General features: G+C 44.8%; 1 protein-coding gene across 23 annotated transcripts in view; it reads left to right on the top strand.

Annotated features, from left to right (window-relative positions):
* The window catches only part of picalma (phosphatidylinositol binding clathrin assembly protein a), a 133,717-nt gene that overhangs the window by 22,662 nt on the left and 90,828 nt on the right, over window positions 1-20,227 (top strand). For all 23 annotated transcript variants that reach the window (XM_067986307.1, XM_067986305.1, XM_067986306.1 and 20 more), the window contains exons 2-3: window positions 18,387-18,529; window positions 19,732-19,807. In XM_067986307.1, coding sequence (XP_067842408.1) covers window positions 18,387-18,529; window positions 19,732-19,807 — 219 coding nt within the window. The remainder of the gene's footprint in view (window positions 1-18,386; window positions 18,530-19,731; window positions 19,808-20,227) is intronic.

Below are 20,227 nucleotides of genomic sequence, written 5' to 3'. Positions count from 1 at the left end.
TACATTAATTCAGTCTCTCCAAGGTTGACTACTCCCTTCCCCAAAGAATGGAATCATACGAACATAGGATAAATGATGGACAGAAAAAAGACCTACAGGTCCATCCAGCCTGTCCCGCCCAATTGTGATGTTTAGCGCATCACACTACATACACTCCCCACCCGGCAGCCATGTAACCTCCAGGGAGAGGCAAAAAAACAGATGAAAAGCCAGGCCAAAAATAAATCTGGAAAATTCCTCTCTGGCGATCTACTGGGTTTCCCTCATCCATTATCTTGGTACATTCTTCAAAAAATACAATCAGATTAGTAAGGCAGGACCTCCTTTTTCAGAAGCCATGTTGGGTGTCCCTGATATGCCCCTCTCTGTCCAAGTAGTCATATAGTGCATCCCTAATGATTCCCTCCAGCATCTTCCCCTAATACTGATATCAAGCTAATGGGCCTATAGTTACCAGTATCCATCTTTTTTAAAGATCGGAACTACATTCGTCTCCTTGTCTAAGGGAACTGTCTTTGACTCCAGTGAGCTTTTAAAGATACGGGCAAGGGTCTCGCACAGCACCTGCCCATTTCCTTGAGAACCCTCGGATGGATATCATCTGGACTGGCTATTTAAAGGTACCTGATTCTATTTAAAACAACATGTTCATCTATTAACAATTTTATTGTTAATAACATCATTTAATAGAATGATGCAAAATACTCCGCCATATCCTGACAGTCCTTCGTAATGTGTCCTTGAGCATCTTTCTTTGGCCCATCACTGTTGTAATGTAGGAAACGTGGCAGAAAATTTATGCACAGTAAGGTCCCACAGACAGCAATGAGTTAAATGACCAGATAATTTGTTTTCTTATTAATATTGGTTGAGGGATAAATATTGACCAGGACACCAGGGAGCACTCCATTGCTGTTTGAATAGTGCCATGGGATCTTTTATGTCCACCTGAGAAGGCAGATGGGGCCTCTGTTTAATTAGGACAGCAACTCCAACAGTGCAGCACGCTCCGTGTCGGCCTGGATTATGTGTCCAAGTCGCTGGCGTGGGATGAACCCACAGGCAAGATTGCTACCACTGAGCCAGGGCTGACCGATTGTAGAAACTAGTTTGTAGCAGATGCTAATCCCAGCATTTAAGGAAATTTAATTTACATCAGTAGATGAGATGTTAACTTGGGTGCTTGAGATGGTTATTTTACTTAAGTACTGTATAACTTCTCCAGTCCTCAATTTTCAATGTTTCAACAGTAATACTTAAATCAATAGAGGTGAGCAAAAGGATGCCAGTCATGAGTCTTCGTTTCCTACTGGTTCTTATGAATTGTGATAGTAATTTTTTAAGTTCTGGTGTCGCAACTCAAGTTTTAGCTTCACTGTGCCAAATATTGGCTACTGTCTGTGTGAGAACTAGAGACTAAAACCACTTTAAAGACACACTCTCTATAACATCTCCTGCACTCAAGTGTTTCCAGTGTTTAGCACTTGTTCCACTCTTTCTTCCCCCGCCCCCCCGAACTAAGTCTTTGGATTGTTTCCATCCTTGAATATGTGCTCCGCTCACAAACCCCAGCCTGAGTCCCAGGTTGCTCACTCCATCCCATCTCTTCTACCTTTTTCCTTCCAATCATTATGCCACACCTGGGTCCCAACCCCACTCCCTCCACAGTGTCCCAGTTTCTTACTGACCGAGTATTGCACCAGCTCCTGGATAGCCTGTTCTCTTCCTATTTCAGTATCTGCACCCAATCTGGTACATGTTGGCTCCCTTTTTCTGTACACCCTAGGATTTGGAAATTCAGTTCAGGAAAGCAAAATGTACAATAGCCATACATGGACATTGGGAGACATACAGAACAGAGGGGTAACTGAAGAAGAGACAGAGTGAGGGGTAAAAAAGTTGACAAACTCAAGAATAGACAACATAATGAGGTGTGCAAGAGCTGTATGGAGAGAAATCTTTGGAAGAAGAATAGGCAGAAGGACACCAAGAATTGGAGAACAAGTTACTGTTGCTTTAAAATATGTTTACTTGTGCAAATTTACATTTTTCTTTTGTACTTGTGCTCTTGAGTATTTAAAAAAAATATCTCTACTTACCCCATAAAATACAAACTGATTGCTTTGATTAAAAATTGAAGGTGATTCATTCTATTTGTCAACTAGGGAGCTGAGTGAGCAATAAATTCTGGGGCTTGCAAGGAGGCAAGGGAGGAAGCCAAAGATTAGAGCTTGAGTGAGGCTGGTAAGGAGTAAACGGCAAAATCTAGGGCCTGCCATGGTGAGTGGGGAAGGGAGAGAATGAGCATTGAAGTTCCGGGCCTGCCTGAGTTGAGGCAAAGAAGTAAACAGTGAAGTCTGGGTCTGGAAGGAAGGGATTGAGTACTAAAATTGGGGGTTCTGGTGGGGCATGGGAAGGACGAGAAGGAGTGAGTGATGAGTGGAGGCAGGGGAAATGTTAGGTTGCACTTTACTCCACATGCCTGTGTCTTGCATGCATTCCTTATCCTGGGCCTCAGCTGGGCAAGTGAGGCTAGCCTAGGGTTTGAAAGATCTTAGGAGGGAATACGGAACATTGGGAGTGTTCATCAGGCCCGGTGGTTTGTTGATGTGGGCAGTGGATGGAGAGGGGGAATTGTTCGTGATTGGAAAGTGGGATGAATGTTTGAGATTTTTTTTTTCTGAAGTTCTATTTAGGGATGTATCGTGGGGGTTGGTGAAGAATGACAGGGCTTCAGTGGAGAAATTTTGTTTGGAGCAATTTCATTTGACAGAAAATTATTTTTGGTATAATTTGGGGAAAATGTTTTGAGGGTAGAAAATTGAGGAGGAAGGTCTCGTGCATTATGATTATTGAGAACAGTAGAAGAAAACAATCAAAGTAGAAAAACAAAATCATTTGAGAAGCAGAAACTGCTTGCACTTAACCAATGAGGAAGGAAAAAAATGGCACTTGGTCAGGAAAGATATTACATTTATATTGATAACTGCAGGTTCCTTCATTGTCGCTGGCTGAAATTCCTGGAACACTCTACCTAACAGCATTGAGGGAGCACCTTCACTACACTGACTGCTGTGGTTCAAGAAGGTGGCTCACCATCACCTACTCAAGGCAACTAGGGATGGGCAATAAATGCTGGCCTCGCCAGAATGAATATAGTTTACTAAAGTAGTAGTCTGTCTTTTTTTAAAGTATGAATTCAAATTAGACCTTTCAAGTATTGTCACAAGAAAACTTGAACATCTAGGTGTTTATAATCATGGTTTCAATTTTACAATTGATGCAGATACAACGAAACTTAAACATCTCTAGTTAATAGGCCAAGGCAGCAGTAAGATTTGCCTCTGTTGTCAAAGCATTCTGGGAGGTTACGAAAGATTCTCTATGCAACAAACTACCGACATTGCTGAGTTTTTTTATTTCCCCAGTTTCTTCAACTTTGAATCACCTTACACAAGCAGCATCAAAGAGAAAGGCAATTTAGTTTAGCTGCAAGTTCCCTTCCTGTAGAATACCTATAATCTCGACTGTTGAGACTCAACAACAGGAATAAATGAGCTATTGCATTATTTGGTTTAAACAGTATGATGGAAGCTAGCAGTGAAATTGAATTATTTAAAAAGCTGACAATGTTAACAGAATTTAGAATAACTCTTGAATTTTTAAGCTCAATATTTTGTGCAAGGAGGGTTTGAATATTTGCTCATGCTGTCTAATAGGCTTCTTGTTTTTTTAATATAAATTAGGTTATGTACAAAATTTCTTCCTTCAGGAACGATTCAGGAGTATTGGGGTTAAATTGGATACCCCCTGAAAATGGTCGCAGGGTGCGATTAACCTGTGTCCATTCATAGTGATGCAGGCAGCACGTGACATTGGTGTTGCGTGCTGTTTTAAATTATTGCTGCACGCTGCCAGCGCTACCTGCGCTGTTAATTGCTGCATGCATCAGCAAGGGGCTCCGATATCGCAAGTGGCGTGCGCTTCCTAAAAGCAGCCTGCACCTCTTAAAGGGTAGGTGCATTGTGGCTGCAAGAAGTGGGAGTTGTTTCAAAACTGAATCTGTGCTGTGATACTTTACAGAATGGCTGCACCTGGGAGATTGTGCACCAAGGTTCTCTGATGCACTGGAGGCCTTGCTGCAAGAGGTGGTGAGAAGGAGGGGCATCCTGTATCTGCAGGGGGTCAGTGGGAGGAGGTAAATGGCAGGAGCATGGCTCCTAGAACTTAAATGCAGTGCAGAAAGAAGTTCAATGATTTAAAACTAGTTGTAAAGGGGAGTGAGTTCAAGTGGCACATTCTACCAACTGTGCCACTAGCCTCATCCGCTGCTCAATTCACTACACCCCCATCACCCACCTATCAACAATCTTTCAGTCAGTACTCAACCGTTCAAATCATAGGCTTCATCTCACCCTCACACACTGGTAGCTATTCAACCATGACAGCCACATCACCCAAACATCTTGCAGGACACTCGCTGACACACTTCCCTCTTTCTTACAGGAGAAGGTGGAGCATAATAGGAGATAGTAAGTGGCAGTGGCTCCATGGAACATGCACCTGCTGGCCTCTTAGGATGGCAGCATTCCTGCTCCCACTCCTGCCACTCCACCAGTGCTCTTGCTGTTGCCTGAAAGCCAGCCAGTCCACTCCCTATAGAGTATTGAAACTTTATCCAAATATAGGAAACCTTCAAAAACAGGTACAAATGCACCACCAGCCAGAAGCAATAATCCAGCAACTAACCTGTAATATGTAACTCTTGTATGATCCCTGATTTGGGGGGGGGGGGGGCCTTCATGCCCTTTAAGTCATGTTCAGCTGTGCGAGGTTAAGACTGTGCGTTGGATGGAGTGGAGCTCCAAAATAGCAGCGATAGCTTCAAATCAGCATTGCGCACTGATTCACATCATCTCCCTATTCTGCATGCTGCTGGCGGTTGTTAGGTGCGCGCAAACTCTTTACCGAGATGGCGGCCTGTGCACTTACCAACGGAAGTTTACATCTCTGACCTTATTTGGCCATGTAGTGCCTTTTATATAAAAAAAGGCACTAATAGGCTCAATTTCACCCCCGTTGTCTTTTAATTATATTTATTTGTCATTTCACAAATGTTTTGCATTTTAAGTGGATGCTACTGCCCTGGCAACCATGGTGAAAAAGCTTTAACTTTAAACTAATGTTTAGCTTGTTATTTCTCTTGCAGTATTATTGGATCAGTATCTTGCAGCATAAAACAGCATGCTATGCATGGATGCTTCCCACAGGATAAGTAATCAGTAATCATATTTGGCAACAAGCATAGTGTTAGCAACAATTGAGATGAGTACTTGATCCAACCCTGCATTGGAATTGAACCATTGCTGATGCCACCCTTATCGAGAGTGCAATTATTATTTCCCACCAAGCAATCTTAATAGTGCACCTCTGCTTCGTGGAGATCTAGTAAAAGGATTGTTCTCAGCATTTAGAGATAGCATACAGTGTCCACTGTACTGGAAATAATGTTACTATTCCCTCCTGGAAGAACCAGCTGTTTTCAATAAGTGGGATGGAGCATACACAGTCAACAATTAATTTGCCCTAACAATTTTCCCAATAGGTTGAAATGGCTGACTCCGTTACAGAAGCATTAGCTGTTGTCTAAACTGTGTTCAATTTTCGATCAGTTTATAGAACATAGCAACTGGAAATGGAGACTTTCTGTAAAGGTTTTGAGTAACACTTTCATTCATGAGTGAATTGTGACTGTCACTCTGGACTGAAGCCCATTACTTTATCTTTTTTCCCTCTCCTTAGGCATTTCTCTCTCTCTCCTCCCTGTCACTCAATCATGATACCTTTCATTACTCCCCCTCAGGTTTTTATCCTCCCCCAATCCATGACAACTCAGCCTTCCTACTCTCCTGCTGCTGTCACAGGCTTGCATCCTCCTTGAATAAGCCATGGGCTACCTTCTGTGCCTTGGTTGGCATTCTCCGAAGGGCCCATTGAGGCACCGGTTGCTGCCTGCTTATGAGCAGCAACTCCAAATGCAATATTCTCCTTTTTCACTGATCTTATTTCCCAGTGTGCTTGCTGAACAACTACTCATTTTATATAGTGCTTTTAACATAGTAAAACGTCCCAAAACGCTTCACAGGAGCATTATTCGAGCCACATGAGGTATTAGAACAGGTGACCAAAAGCTTAGCGAAAGAAGTAGGTTTTAAGGAGGAGAGAAAGGCGGAGAGGTTTAAGGAGGGAATTCCAGAGCTTAATCCAATCTCTTTTTGTCCTGCTTATCCCACCTGGCACTGCCCCCTTGGACTCTGCCAACAGATCAGCAATCACTGTCACTCTTTTTGTATTTCTCTCTAGAATGTCCATTCACTCGTGAACAAGGTTCTTGCCATCCGTAATCTTATTGTGGTTGATGGCATTGATATTCTGGCTTTGAATGAAATTTGGCTTACAGATGGCGGTGGTACCTTGTGCTGTACCAATACCTTCTAGTCTGGCTATACTTTCCACCACTAGCCCCACCCAAACCACACTGGAGGCACACCTTGGTCATCTCCTAGTTCTCTGGCACCATCTACTGTTTTTAGGCATCCTGTTCCATCCCTCTCACCTTTTTATAATCCTTATTGTCTACTGCCCCTCCTTTCCTATCTCAGTCTCTGCATGGAGTGAGTCCTAATCCTTAGTGATTTCAATCTCCATCTCAGCTCCCCATATCCCCTCTCCTCTGAATTTACTGCCCTACAGTTGTACCTAAACCAATCTCTACATTTTAAAAACTCTCCTACCTTTTATTCACAGCCATCCTTTGACATTATCATCTCCTGTGGCCTCTTTACTCCTCTGGTCTTAATCATTAAAAAGGCCATCTCTAACCATTTCTTTGTATTCCTCATCCCCCCACATCCCTCTACCCCCATCCAACCCCGCTTCCCAATGCATTTGCCATGGGGGAAAAAACCTTTCCCGCAAATGATCTACAGGCAGAGTCAACTTGATTTTTTTGAAAGGGAAATAGTGTTTGACAAATTTGTTAGTTTTTTGAGGATGTAACTAGCAGGGTAGATAAAGGAGAACCAGTGTATATTTGGATTTTCAAAAGGCATTCGATAAGGTGCCACATAAAAGGTTGTTACCCCCAACCCTATGAGCCCTTATCTTGTGTAACATATTGGCTTGGATAGAGGATTGGTTAATGGACAAAAAAACAGTAAGGATAAACTGGTTATTTTCAGGTTGGCAGGCTGTAACTAGTGGCGTACCGCAAGGATCGGTGCTTAGGCATCGGCTATATACAATCTATATTAATACTTAGATGAAGGGACCGAGTGTAATGTATCCAAGTTCGCTGTGGGAAAGTAAGCTGTGAGGCGGACACAGGCTGCAAGAGGATATAGACAGTTTAATTGAGTGGACAAGAATGTGGGGAAATGTGAGGTTATTCATATTAGGAAGAATCGAAAAACAGAATATTTTTTAAATGGTGAGAAACTATTAAATGGTGGTGTTCAGAGAGACTTGAGTGTCCTCATACAAGAAACACATAAAGTTAGTATGCAGGTACAGCAAGCATTTAGGAAAGCAAATGGCATGTTGGCCTTTATTGCAAGGGGGTTGGAGTACAAGAGTAAGGAAGTCTTACTACAGTTGTACAGGGCTTTGGTTAGACCTCACCTGGAGTACTGTATACAGTTTTGGTCTCCTTATATAAGGAAGAATATACTTGCCTTAGAGGTGGTGCAACGAAGGTTCGCTAGGTTAGGACAACCCTCTTATCTCAGGAATTAATGAGAGTTTGAGTAGAGTGGACCTTTACTGGAGTTTAGAAGAATGAGGTGGCTTGACAGGGTAGATGCTGAGGTTGTTTCCCATGGCTGGAGAGTCCAGAACTAGGGGGCATTGTCGCAGGATAAGGGCCATTTAAGACTAAGATGAGGAGGAATTTCTTCACTTAGGGTTGTGAATCTTTGGAATTCTCTACCCCAGAAGGCTGTGGATGCTGAGTCATTGAGTATATTCATGGCTAGGATAGATTTTTGGGGTCTCGGGGGAATCAAGGGATATGGGAGTGGGCAGGAAAGTGGAGTTGAGGTCGAAGATCAGCCACGATCTGATTGAATGTCAGAGCAGGCTCGAGGGGCCATATGTATGGCCTACTCATGTACTGCCATCCCAGGAACCAGACTGATTCCTGGGATGGCAGGACTGTCATGAGGCGAGATTGGGTCGACTCAGCCTGTATTCACTCGAGTTTTGAAGAATGAGAGGGGATCTTATTGAAACATATAAAATTCTGACCGGGCTAGACAAACTAGATGCAGGGAAGATGTTTCCCCTGGCTGGGGGGGGTCCAGAACAAGGGGTCACAGTCTCAGGATACGGGGTAGGACATTTAGGACTGAGATGAGGAGAAATTTCTTCACTGAGGGTGGTGAACCTGTGGAATTCTCTACCATAGAAGGCTGTGGAGGCCAAATCACTGAATATATTTAAGATTGAGCTAGATAGATTTCTAGATACAAAAGGCACCAAGGGGTATGGGGAGAGAGCGGGAATATGGTATTGAGAGGATCAGCCATGATCATATTGAATGGTGGAGCAGGCTCAAAGGGCTGAATGGCCCACTCCTCCTATTTTCTTTGTTTACTCCTGCTCCTATTTCTTATGTTCTTAACTGCACTTTCAAACTCCCATCAACTTAGTCCTTGACCTGTCATCATGTCCTTCAGGGAAGGGAACCTGCTACCTCTACTTGATCTGGCCTCCACCTGGCTCCTGTTCCACACTGTGATGATTTTCTCCTCAGGCCACCTAGGATGGACAATAAATACTGCCTTGCCAGTATTGCACGTATCCCAAGAACAAATTTTTAAAAAATCAACACTATTTCTGCAGCCATCAGCTTGCTCAACTACTCTCACATCTTCACCTGTCCCTAGCAAAATTTTCACTGTCTCCTATCCCAATTGTTCCCATGTTATAGCTCCTACCTATACCTGTTCAAGTATAAAGGGGTGCAGACTTGAGTGTACCTGGCACACAACTGCGATAGTCATCCATCACTAGATCTGGCTGGAGCATATCAAGCTCGACCAGGCCTTGCGCTCCTCTGCCCAAAACTGCCTACAACTCTAGGATCATTTGGAAAAGTAATGATAACCCCAGCTTTTTTTCTTCTGACAACCACCTCCTTAAACCCTGACCCCATCCCTTTCTTTCCCCTCAGCTCCTAACAAAAAGTGCGAGGAGCTCATGGACTTCTTTGTTACCAAGATAGCATCAGTTTGGCTGCCTTAACTGCTCCCCCCCGCCAAACCCCTTCCTCTTGCCCACTAAGTCAAACCTCTTTCTGTCCTAGCCCTGCATCAACATCACTCTCTAGTTTCTCTCCCATCTTCCTCTCCATGCCTCTCTGTGCTTATCTCATCCATGAGACTCACCACCTGCTTCTTGGCCCCTATTCTAGCTGACACTGTAAATCATTCTCTTTCCTGAGGCTCTGTTCCCCTTTCTTTCAAAATCACCATGATCACCTCCCCCACCCCCCTCAAAAAAAAAATCCTTGACCCCTTTATCCTTGCAAATTATCTCAGCATCTCCAAACACCCTTTCCTCTCCATTCTTTCAACGTGTTATAGCCCCCCAAATCCGTGCCCATTTCTCTTGCAATTTCTTGTTTGATTCTCTCATCAAATTTCCACCTCTGCCACACTATTGAAACGGCATTAACCAAAGTTACAAATGCCTGATTCTGTGACTAACTGTGGTACATTATTCCTTGTTATCCTTGATCTCTGCAGCCTTTGACAGTCAATCACACTATCCTCTTCCAATGCTTCACCTCCATTGTCCAACTCAGTGGGACTGCCCTCACTTGGTCCCATTCTTACCTTTCCATTTGTAGCTAGCATATCTCCAGCAATGGTTAGTTCTAGACCTCACACCCTTAACTCCAAGGATCTATCCATGGCCCTCCTCTATCACCATCACCACCAACTGTCGCAGGTTGAACCGGACTGTTTGCGAACTTAAGACTGTCTACTTCTACTTCCACTTCCATAACATCATTTGCCTCTGCCCCTGCCTCAGCCCATCTGCTGCTGAACCTCTCATCCATCTCCAGACTTGACTATTCCAATGTTTCCTGGCCAGCCCCCCAAACTCCACTCTCTGTAAACTACATCTCAACCAAAGTTCTGCTGCCCTTGTCCTATCCTGTACCAAGTCCCACTCACCCATCACCCTTGTCCTTATTGACCTACATTGGCTCCTGGTCCCTCAAGGCTTCAAATTTAATGTTTTATGGCTTATAGGGCTTTGGTGAGACCTCACTTGTAGTAGTAGTAGTACTACATACAGTTTTGGTCTCCTTATCGAAGGAAGGATATACTTGCCTTAGAGGCAGTGCAACCAAGGTTCACTAGATTAATTTCTGAGATGGGGGTTGCCCTATGAGGAGAGGTTGAGTAGAATGGGCCTATACTCTCTGGAGTTTTGAAGAATGAGGGGATCTCATTGAAATATAAGATTCTGAGGGGGGCTTGACATGGTAGATGCTGAGAGGTTGTTTCCCATAGCTGGATAGTCTAGAACTAGGGGGAATTGTCGCAGGATAAGGGGTCGGCCATTTCAGACTGACTCGAGGAGGAATTTCTTCACTCAGAGGGTTGTGAATCTTTGGAATTCTCTACCGCAGAGGGCTGTGGATGCTGAGTCGTTGAGTATATTCAAGGCTGAGACTCTAGGGGAATCGAGGGATATGGGACCGGGCAGGAAAGTGGAGTTGAGGTTGAAGATCGGCTATGATCTGATTGAATGGCGGAGCAGGTTCAAGGGGCTATATGGCCTACTCCTATTTCTTACGTTCTTAAGTTTGTCCTTGTGTTAAAATCTCTGTCCTTGCCCCTTCCTATCTCTAATCTTCTCCAGTCCTACAACCACCCTGAACTCTTCGTCCCTCTGACTCGGGCCTCTGGTGCATCTCCCCCCACTTCTCTCCTCCATTGGCAGCTATGCCTTTACCCACCTAGGCCCCACGCTCTGGAATTTTCTCCAACAATTTAGTTGTAGTAATAGTATTTGATTGTACACAGGAATGGCCTTAATTCTAGATGTTGTCGGTATGTATTTAAATTGTCCATATGGTATAAATGGAAGTGATCCATTTTTGATATTTGTTACCACCCATCAACTTTGACTAGTTTTTAAAAAAAATGCTAGTTTTCTATTTGCATTATAATTCATTTTGTAATGTGCGACTCTAAAGTACCCTCCAGTTTTTAAAGCTCTTGTGCTGTTGCCAAAACAAGCTCTTAAACATTCTCATGTAACTCATCAAATCTATACCACATCAAAGTTGAGCCAAAACAGGGCTGAAGTTCCAACCCACCCCCCCTGCCCTGCCCCTGTCTGACTATTGCCTTTAAGCAGATGCCATGGATTCCTTTTGAAGAACTATGCAATTTCTTCAAAATAATCTGTTTCCTGTTGTTCAACAGTGCAAACCAGCTAAATGTTGGTGGGACTTTTTGCAGGGAGGGAAAAAGTAGGAGTACCAAATGTGCCATTTCAGGAATATATTTTTGTTTGTTAAAAAATAAAATCTCTAACTTAGGGAATAAGATCGTCACAACTGTTCTACGAAATCACCTAAAAGGCTAATGGAATGTTGGCCTTCATCTTGAGGGCTGGAATACAAAGGGGTGGAAATTATGATCCAGCTGTACAGAGCTCTGGTTATACCCCATCTGGAGTATTGTGTTCAGTTTTGGGCACTGCACCTCCAGGAAGGATATAGTGAAGTGCAGTGTCGATGCATCAAAATGATACCAGGGCTAAAAGGGTTAAGTTATGAAGATGGGTTGCATAGACTATGCTTGTATTCCCTTGAATATAGAAAATTAAGGGGTGATTTTAATTGAGGTGTTTAAGATCATTAAAGGATTTGAGAGAAACTATTTCCTTTTGGTGAGGTAGTCCATTCGTTGTCTCGGGTTGACCCTGATTGTTTGCAATTTTTGGGTCCTATTTGACCCTTGGCTGAGCTTCTGACCCCATATCCTCTCCATCACTGCCGACTTCTTCCTCTGTAACCCCATCTGCCACTGAAGCCATCGTCCGTGCATTTGTTACCTCCAGACTTGACTATTCCGATACCGTCCTAGCTGCTCTTCACAACCTCCACCCTCGATGAACTTCAGTTCATTCATGTCTCTGGTGAATATCCTATGCTGCACCAAGTCCCACTCACCCATTGCCCTGGTCTTGCTGACCTACATGGTCTCCTGGGCCCTCAGTGCCTCAAATTTAAAATTCTCATCCTTGTATATAATCCCTTTGTGACATTCCTTCCTTTCCCTGTAATGTCCTCCATCATCCCACCATTGGCAGACCTGCCTTCAGCTGTGTAGACTCCACACTCTGAAAACTCTCCTTAAACTCTTCTGCCTCTCCTCCTTAAAACCCACCTCTGACCAAGGCCTTAGTCACCGTTCCTAATAGCTCCTTTGGCTTGGTGCAAATTGTTTTTTATTCCCATGAAGTGCTTCGGGAATTTTTTCGACATTAAAGACACTTTATAACCAACAACAACTTGTGTTAATGTAGCACCTTCAATGTTTTTAAAAAAAAAAGTCTGAAGGTGCTTCATGAGCCATAATCAGAAATAAAGGATGCAGATCCAAAGAAGGAGCTATTAGGAGGGGCGACCAAAAGCTTGGCCAGAGATGTCTATTAAGGAAGGGCAAGAAGGAGGTGGAAGGGTTTAGGGAGGAAATTTCAGGGAGTGGGGCCAGGCAATTGAAGGCACAGCTGCCAGTGGTGGGTGCACAGGAGACCAGAGTCAGAGTACAATTGCTCAGGGCACCTTCTCTCTTTTTTTTCCCCTCCGCCCCCAACACCACACCAATAGGGCAGTTCTGGACCCAAATAAATTAGAAATTGTAAGTGTGTTTTGGCATTCTTCCCATGCGTACCATATTGGGGAAATACCAAAGCTAGATGCATGCCATGTTCTGAAAACTATGCTTCAGTTTTTCTTCCAGAAGTGTAGTCTTATTGGGTGCCTTGTTTATCTTGTATTTTTTTCAGCTTCACAGCTAGAAGGAGCTAATTTATTGAGACCTAGGGCTCAATTTTCCCAGGAAATTGCGGATACGTTGGGGGTGGGGGGGTTCAGAAAATCAGAAATCCTGATTGGGTTCCAACCCGCAGACTTCCAGGTTCCCCACTGACTCGTCTGGGTGCGCGCGTGCCTCCCCAATGCGGAAGCCCCACCGGCAATTAAAGCCAGCGGGATGATACTTGACGCAATTGTTGAGATAGCTTAAGTAGTTGAACTACTTAATTTTCTCCACAATGAGACAGGGGTGTGATTTTGAAGCATCCTCAGTGTGTTTCCCGTGCTGTGGGAAACACTCCATGTTGCAACAAATGTGTTTCAGCCAGTTGCACAGTCAAATTCTTATTTGACATGGGGAGAAAAGGTCACTTATTGCAGCAGGGCACTCAGTTTTTTCAGACAAAGTTTTGGCTGCGAGATCTTTGTTTTCACTGAAAATTCTTACTTTCCACACTCAATTCTTCTGTTCAAACATATTTAACTACTTTGCGGATCCCTTCAAACTCTCACCATCAGGATGGGTGGGTGGGCGCCGTGGCTGCATTCACCACTGCATCAAAGGACAAGCAACATCACCAGCCTCGCCAGGCATGTTGTCCACCTTTGTTGGACTTGGAGTTCCACAACACAGTGCTGTGCCACAGGCACCTACGCAAGAGCACAGAGGGCAACAACAGAGAGAGTGATGTCGCAGGAGGCACTATCCTTGCCACAGGGTATACAGACCAAGGCTCAGCATCCCGGACCTCTCTGAGGAATAGTGGATACGGAGGCTCAATGTCAGCCGCCAGGTGGTCACAGACATCTGCAGCCTCCTTCATGCTGAGCTGCTCCAGGTTGGACCGACCAGCATCTCCTTACCTGTCGCTGTCAGTCACCACTGCCCTCAACTTCTTCGCCTCTGGATTGTTCCAGGGTGCCACCGGGGACATCGCCAGGATCTCTGTTGTCTGCACACAAGTGCGTACGGCAGATCACCGACTGCTTGTTTTGCAGGGTCTCGCAGTATGTCAACTTTCCCTTGGACCACCTCAGCCAGACGGAGAGGGCAGTGGGATTCCAGTGTGGCTGGCTTCCTACGGGTGCAAGGTGCAATCGATTGCACCCATATAGCAATCAGAGCACCTCCACACGAGCCAGGACTGTTCAACAGGAAGGGGTATCACTCCAACACTCAGCTCGTTTGTGACCCCTGCAAGAGATTCCTTCACGTGTGCGCCAGATTCCCTGGCAGCTGCCTTCCTTCATCCTCCGAGAATTAAACATCCAGCCCCTCTTCCACGCACTGAACACCCTTAAGGGCTGGCTCCTCTGAGACGAGGGATACTCCCTGCACACGTGGCTCATGCGACCTCTGAGGAACCCCAACAGTGCCGCAATAACAGCCACATCGCCACCAGGTCTACAATTGCACATGCTATAGGGCCACTCTAGATGCAATTTAGGTGCGCTGATCGTTCTTGGGGAGCGCTTCAATACGCACCAGACAGACTGGGATGCATTATAGTTGTGAGCTGTGCCCTGCATAACACAGCACAACAGAGAGGTGGTGCTTGAGGAGGCCTCATCCACATCTGCCACCCACATTGAGGAGGCAGAGGAGGAGCAGGAGCAACCCATGGGCAGAGCAGCGGCTCACCTGGCTGCTTTTGAGGCCAGGGAGTCACTGATGTGTGAATGGTTCTCCTAACATCAGACAGTGTGAAGAATCCAGTCCTCTCCACCTGGAAAGACCAGCACCAACACCAGCCCCCTCCCTCTCCCTCCCTGCACAAAACAGTCCTGCAACTACACATACACCCACTGTGAAGTGACCCAATGGGTGGCATCAAGTGTCACTGTTCATGGTGAACCTCATGAAAGGACCTTATCACAAAAGCCAGTCAAGAATGGCCAAGACAATAATATTTAGTGAGTTTAACAAAAAGCTAATATAATTTTTTTTTAAAATGACCAACCGTCAAACACCCTTGTGCATACCCTTCGTGCTTACAAAACCTTTAGCTTTCTCTTCCGACTACTTCTACGTGGCGTATTCCCTGTGGCTGCAGCAGAGGTAGTGGCAGGTTGCTCTTATTCATGCATTGGCTGCTTAGATGCTTTGGGCCTATGCCCTCTGGGTTTTGGAGCCCGTGAAGGCCCCTTCAAAGACTGCTCCACCTGCCCCTATGCAGGGGCAGACTCGGCCACCTGGAAAGGAGGCAGCATTGCGTGTATTGGTTGAGAGGGGGGCAATGGGTGAAACGTGGGAGTGGTTTGAGTGGCGTCCCCATTCGCCATCATCCCTCCCCTGTGCCAGGCCCACATCACTTCTACCACTCTGTTTGGAGGATGTGTGAAGCCTTGCAAGGCCAGTGGTGCTGTATCTGCCTGCCTGTTTAAGGTGGCAGAATGTTGTTCACTGTGAGTCCGAAAGGCCATTGTCAGGGCCTGAATGGACTCATTTGTGAGCTGTGCTTGAAGCTCAATGGAGGCTTGCCTTCTCGCCTTCCAGACATTCCCTCCCGTACCTGTGCCACTATTCCACTCATGCAGGAGTTGGACTCCTCTCTCCTCTGTGCTATTGTGGAGAGTGCGCGTGGCACCTGTTCCAGCATCTCACAAATGTCCCTCGATCATTCTCCTTTTTAAATGATGGCCCACAGGGTTCAGCATCTGCGTCCAGCTGAGCAGAGGCTGGAGAGGCGTGCTACCACCGACGTGGACTCTCCGCAGCTGCCCCTGCCACCAGTGTCTGCTCATGCTCACGTGCGCTAACTCACCAGGTGCCAACCTAATTAACTGAGGACTAGGACCCACTGAGGTGAGTGTCTGCGCTGGTGGATGGCTCGCTAAGATGTGACTGTGCACCCTCCGAGGCCGGCAGGTCCTCCTGAAGAATCGCCCTCTGCCGTCACTGCAGTTGCCGAAGGCCCTGTAAGAGAACAGAAGGCAATATTTAGCATCATCACAGATGTGTTATGTTGTGATAAGCATACTGAGGTGTTAAAGATGACCAGGCATGTTAACATCAATTCATATCGTGTGTGCTGAATGTTAAAGCTATGTCACTAGACGTTTGTCGGGTGCCAGTCTTGGCGTCCCCCACAGACAGGCACTCTGGTTCGGCTGAGCTCCAGTGCTTCCTGCTCCGCGTCTGTGAGGACGACTATTTGTTGTGGCTCGCCCTCCGGTCCTCGCCCTCTCCCGTGCATTCTGAGCTCTCTTATAAGGGGAGAAAGTACAGACGCGTGAGTGATGGTGACGTGGCCAACCGATGAATGCATTGGTTTGGGTGCGGCTGACAGCGAAAGAGATGCATCAGAGGGTGAGTATGCGACAGCTATGGCATTGTATGAGGATTGGGTTGAGTGCTGGTGGTGGGGTGACTAATGGGGAGGTGAGGAAGTGCAGGTAAGTTGAGGATGAGCCTTAAGTGGGTGTGAAGAGTGATATGATAGGGTAGCGTTGGCAGTGCAGAATAAGTTGGGGGGGGGGGGGGGGGCGGTGTGGGCAGTGATGTGGAAGACTGAATGTAGGAGAATCAGTAAGTGTACTCACTTTGGCTGACCTAGTTCAGTCATCGAAGCACTTCCTGCACAAGATCCAGGTGCAGGATATGTTGCTGCTGGTGACCTCCTCTGCCACCTCAAGCCAGGCCGCTTCCTCTCGTCAGCTGGGTAAAACAGATCCCTCCTCCTCCTCACCCCATCCAGTAGCACCTGGAATGAGGCATCGTTGAATCTTGGAGCACCCTTGCCCCCGTGCTGCTCCATTGTGGTGTGTGGGCGTTTGCTCTAGGAAAAGCCATTGGAGGACTGCCCTTTTTTTAAAATAGAGCTCCTCCAGCTGGCAGTCTGTGATGCGGGTGTGCAGTCCGCCTGCTGCGCAGCTTTCGGATGGCAAACCTGGAAGCCACGTTAAGTGGCACCAATTGAATCGCGATTGCGTGGAAAACTGACATCTTGGGCGCATGGGTAACCCGCCCAATCACCGCCCCTGCCCCCCCAACCCAGCTACCATCCCGCCTCTGCTCTAATATCGGGGCCCTAGTTTCTAATCTGAAAAAGATAGTGAACGGTGCCACAATGCTTCCCAGTACAATCCCAGTTTGCTTAAGAGTCCCTTGCTGGATTTGCAGTATTCATTACATTTTTTAATTCAGTATAATTGTAAATTTGTAATTCTACTTTAAAGTACTACTTCGATTTTACAAATTATTCTTTCCTTACTGGTCCAGCAACTGCATTGGTTCTATTGTATAGTTCTTTTGCTTTTAGGATAAAGCTCATTTGGTTTAAAATTTGGCACCTTGCAGTTCCAGATATACTGTTCTGTTACTCTTCCAAACAGACATGAACAGTCAGTGGGTTTAGATGATTGTCCTAAATGCTAAGAAAATCCACACAGGCGAGCATACCTAATTGGATCATTGGAAATTTTTCTGCTAAGTTAGAATCTGCTCCGTGTTGGATAGGTGATTTCTGCAATGACTACTTCATCATGATGTGGAGATGCCGGTGATGGACTGGGGTTGACAATTGTAAACAATTTTACAACACCAAGTTATAGTCCAGCAATTTTATTTTAAATTCACAAGCTTTCGGAGGCTTCCTCCTTCCTCAGGTGAACGAAATGAAATCCTCGAAATGAAATCGCATTTATAATTCACAGAACAATGCTTGGTGATTACAGACAGTTTTTTCAACGGCCCGTTGCCAAGGCAATCAGTGTGCACACTGATTGCCTTGGCAACAGGCAGTTGAAAAAACTGTCTGTAATCACCAAGCATTGTTCTGTGAATTATAAATGCGATTTCATTTCGAGGATTTCATTTCGTTCACCTGAGGAAGGAGGAAGCCTCCGAAAGCTTGTGAATTTAAAATAAAATTGCTGGACTATAACTTGGTGTTGTAAAATTACTTCATCATGGACAATATTTGAGTCTTATTCTTTACCCTTAAAGATTGCACCAACTTAGTTTCTGTTTGCTACTTCATTTTTAAAATTTATTTTTGGGAGCATAACTGAAAACTAGAATGAAATTTAAAAAAATTGAAGTTTGCAATTAACTTGTGTAAACGACTGTATATTTCAGGAATTATGATGTAGGTTAATGCATAATATGACCTCATGCTACAGGTATTAACCTTGAGCCTGTTGAAAATCCATTTGAATACGCAGTAGAAATGTACACTGGAAGGCGAAGCGTTAATGTTACAAGGCTCGTTTTGCTATGAGATGCGAGACTATTTACTAACGGCTGTATGCTCTTTTCCAGATCTGATTCAGTGTACAAATGAGATGAATGTAAACATACCTCAGCTGGCAGACAGCCTTTTTGAAAGAACTGCAAACAGCAGCTGGGTGGTGGTATTCAAGTCTCTCATCACAACCCATCAATTGATGGTTTATGGAAATGAGGCAAGTTTTAGAAAATACTTAAATCTTCGTTTGTGAAAGGCAAATTAAATATATGGTGAATGCTTCTATTTTAATGCCCATTGTCTAAGAAGCTCTAAAGTTGTGCTTTTGAAATAATTAATCAGAGTAAGTGTGAAAAGCCAGGTTATTTTTTTGACTTTCCCAAATAAACTACTTCATAAAACAAAAGTAGTATCATGTTCTGGAAATGCTTAGTTTCCAAGAGTGTCTCTTCCCCCCCCCCCCCCCCCCCCCCCCCCCCCCCACCTTCATTCCTTCTCCAATATCTTGCCAGACTGTGCTATTCTTTGGGAGCATATAAGCAAGAAAGAACTTGCATTTATATAGGACCTTTCATGCCCTCAAGACATCCTGAAGCACTTCACAACCAATGAATTATTTTTGAAGGGCAGTCGCTGTTTTGTAGCAAACAGTCAGTTTGTGTATGGCAAGAGAGATTCATGTCCAGTTAATGATTTGTTGGTAGTGTTTTGGGGAGAAATATTGGCCAGGATACTGGAGAACTCCCCACTCCTCTTCAAATGGTGCGATGGGATCTTTTACTTCCACCTGAACAAGCAGACAGCACCTCAATTCGATGTTCCCTCAGTACTGCACTGAAGTGTCAGGCTAGATTACACACTCAAGTCCTGGAATGGGGCTTGAACCTGCACAGGCTCTTTGGGCCGAATGGCTTCCTTCTGTGCTGTAACCATTCTATGATTCTAACCTTCTGAGTCAGATGAGCGTGTTATCACTAAGCCAAGCTGTCAGATAGGTGACTGCTTGGACTTCTGCTAATCCTGCTTTTGAGCTGACCACTGTTCGATGCAAGAAAGTGGCTCTGGATGATGTCCCCTCTTTGTCTCTGTGGGAAAGTGCCAGATCTGTACATGGCACTTCACCCAAATGATGCAGAAGAAATTTTGAGGTTACAATTGCAGGGAAACATGTTTATTAGCTTATGCCTATTAGGCATAACTCATTGGAGAACCAAAGTACGTCCACAGTGTTGCCAGTTCCAAAACTATATTGTCGGCTTGGGTGTTTAAGTACATTGTGCAAGTTCAGGGCCTTGTGTATCCATTTCATATCTCTCAAACTTGTGATAATGTGCAAAACTGTTCGTGTGAGAGCTTGGCTCTTTTGGGATGGGGGAAGAAATGTTGCTAAAGCAGAAATTTTTTTTTTACTTTGTATAGCGTTTTATCCAGTACCTAGCTTCAAGAAACACCTTATTCAACCTGAACAATTTTCTAGATAAAAGTGGGCTGCAAGGTGAGTGTGAATTCAATTTTATGGTTCTCTTCAGTTATCTTTCAACTTTTTGACTGTAGTAACATTATTTGTATTTGAAAGCAACAATGTATCAATAGGTAATATTACATTCTTTGTTGCTGAGAGTGTCTGATTTCAAAGGAATAAAGAAATAATGGTCCTAGGCTGGTTCCAAATTTTGAGTGTGTGATAGTCATTAATTGCTCTTCGTTCTAAAACAACAGCTGCTGTAACTCGAGAGAAATGTTGGCCCCTGTTCAAATTGTGATTCTTAAAAATACAGCAGCTTGTACTGTACTCTCTGCAAATATTCCTAATGTTGCCCTTGTTCTCAACTCTTGCATTATTTCCCAGCTGGGAAATATTAGCCAAGCTTAGATCATACCAAAAACTTATTGAGACCTGGTAGTAAGACCGCTT

This window comes from Heptranchias perlo, chromosome 6 (genome assembly GCF_035084215.1).
Source record: "Heptranchias perlo isolate sHepPer1 chromosome 6, sHepPer1.hap1, whole genome shotgun sequence".
Classification (NCBI taxonomy): Eukaryota; Metazoa; Chordata; class Chondrichthyes; order Hexanchiformes; family Hexanchidae; genus Heptranchias; species Heptranchias perlo.
Note: the sequence above shows the minus strand (reverse complement) of the source record. Positions and strands in the feature narration are given on the sequence as shown.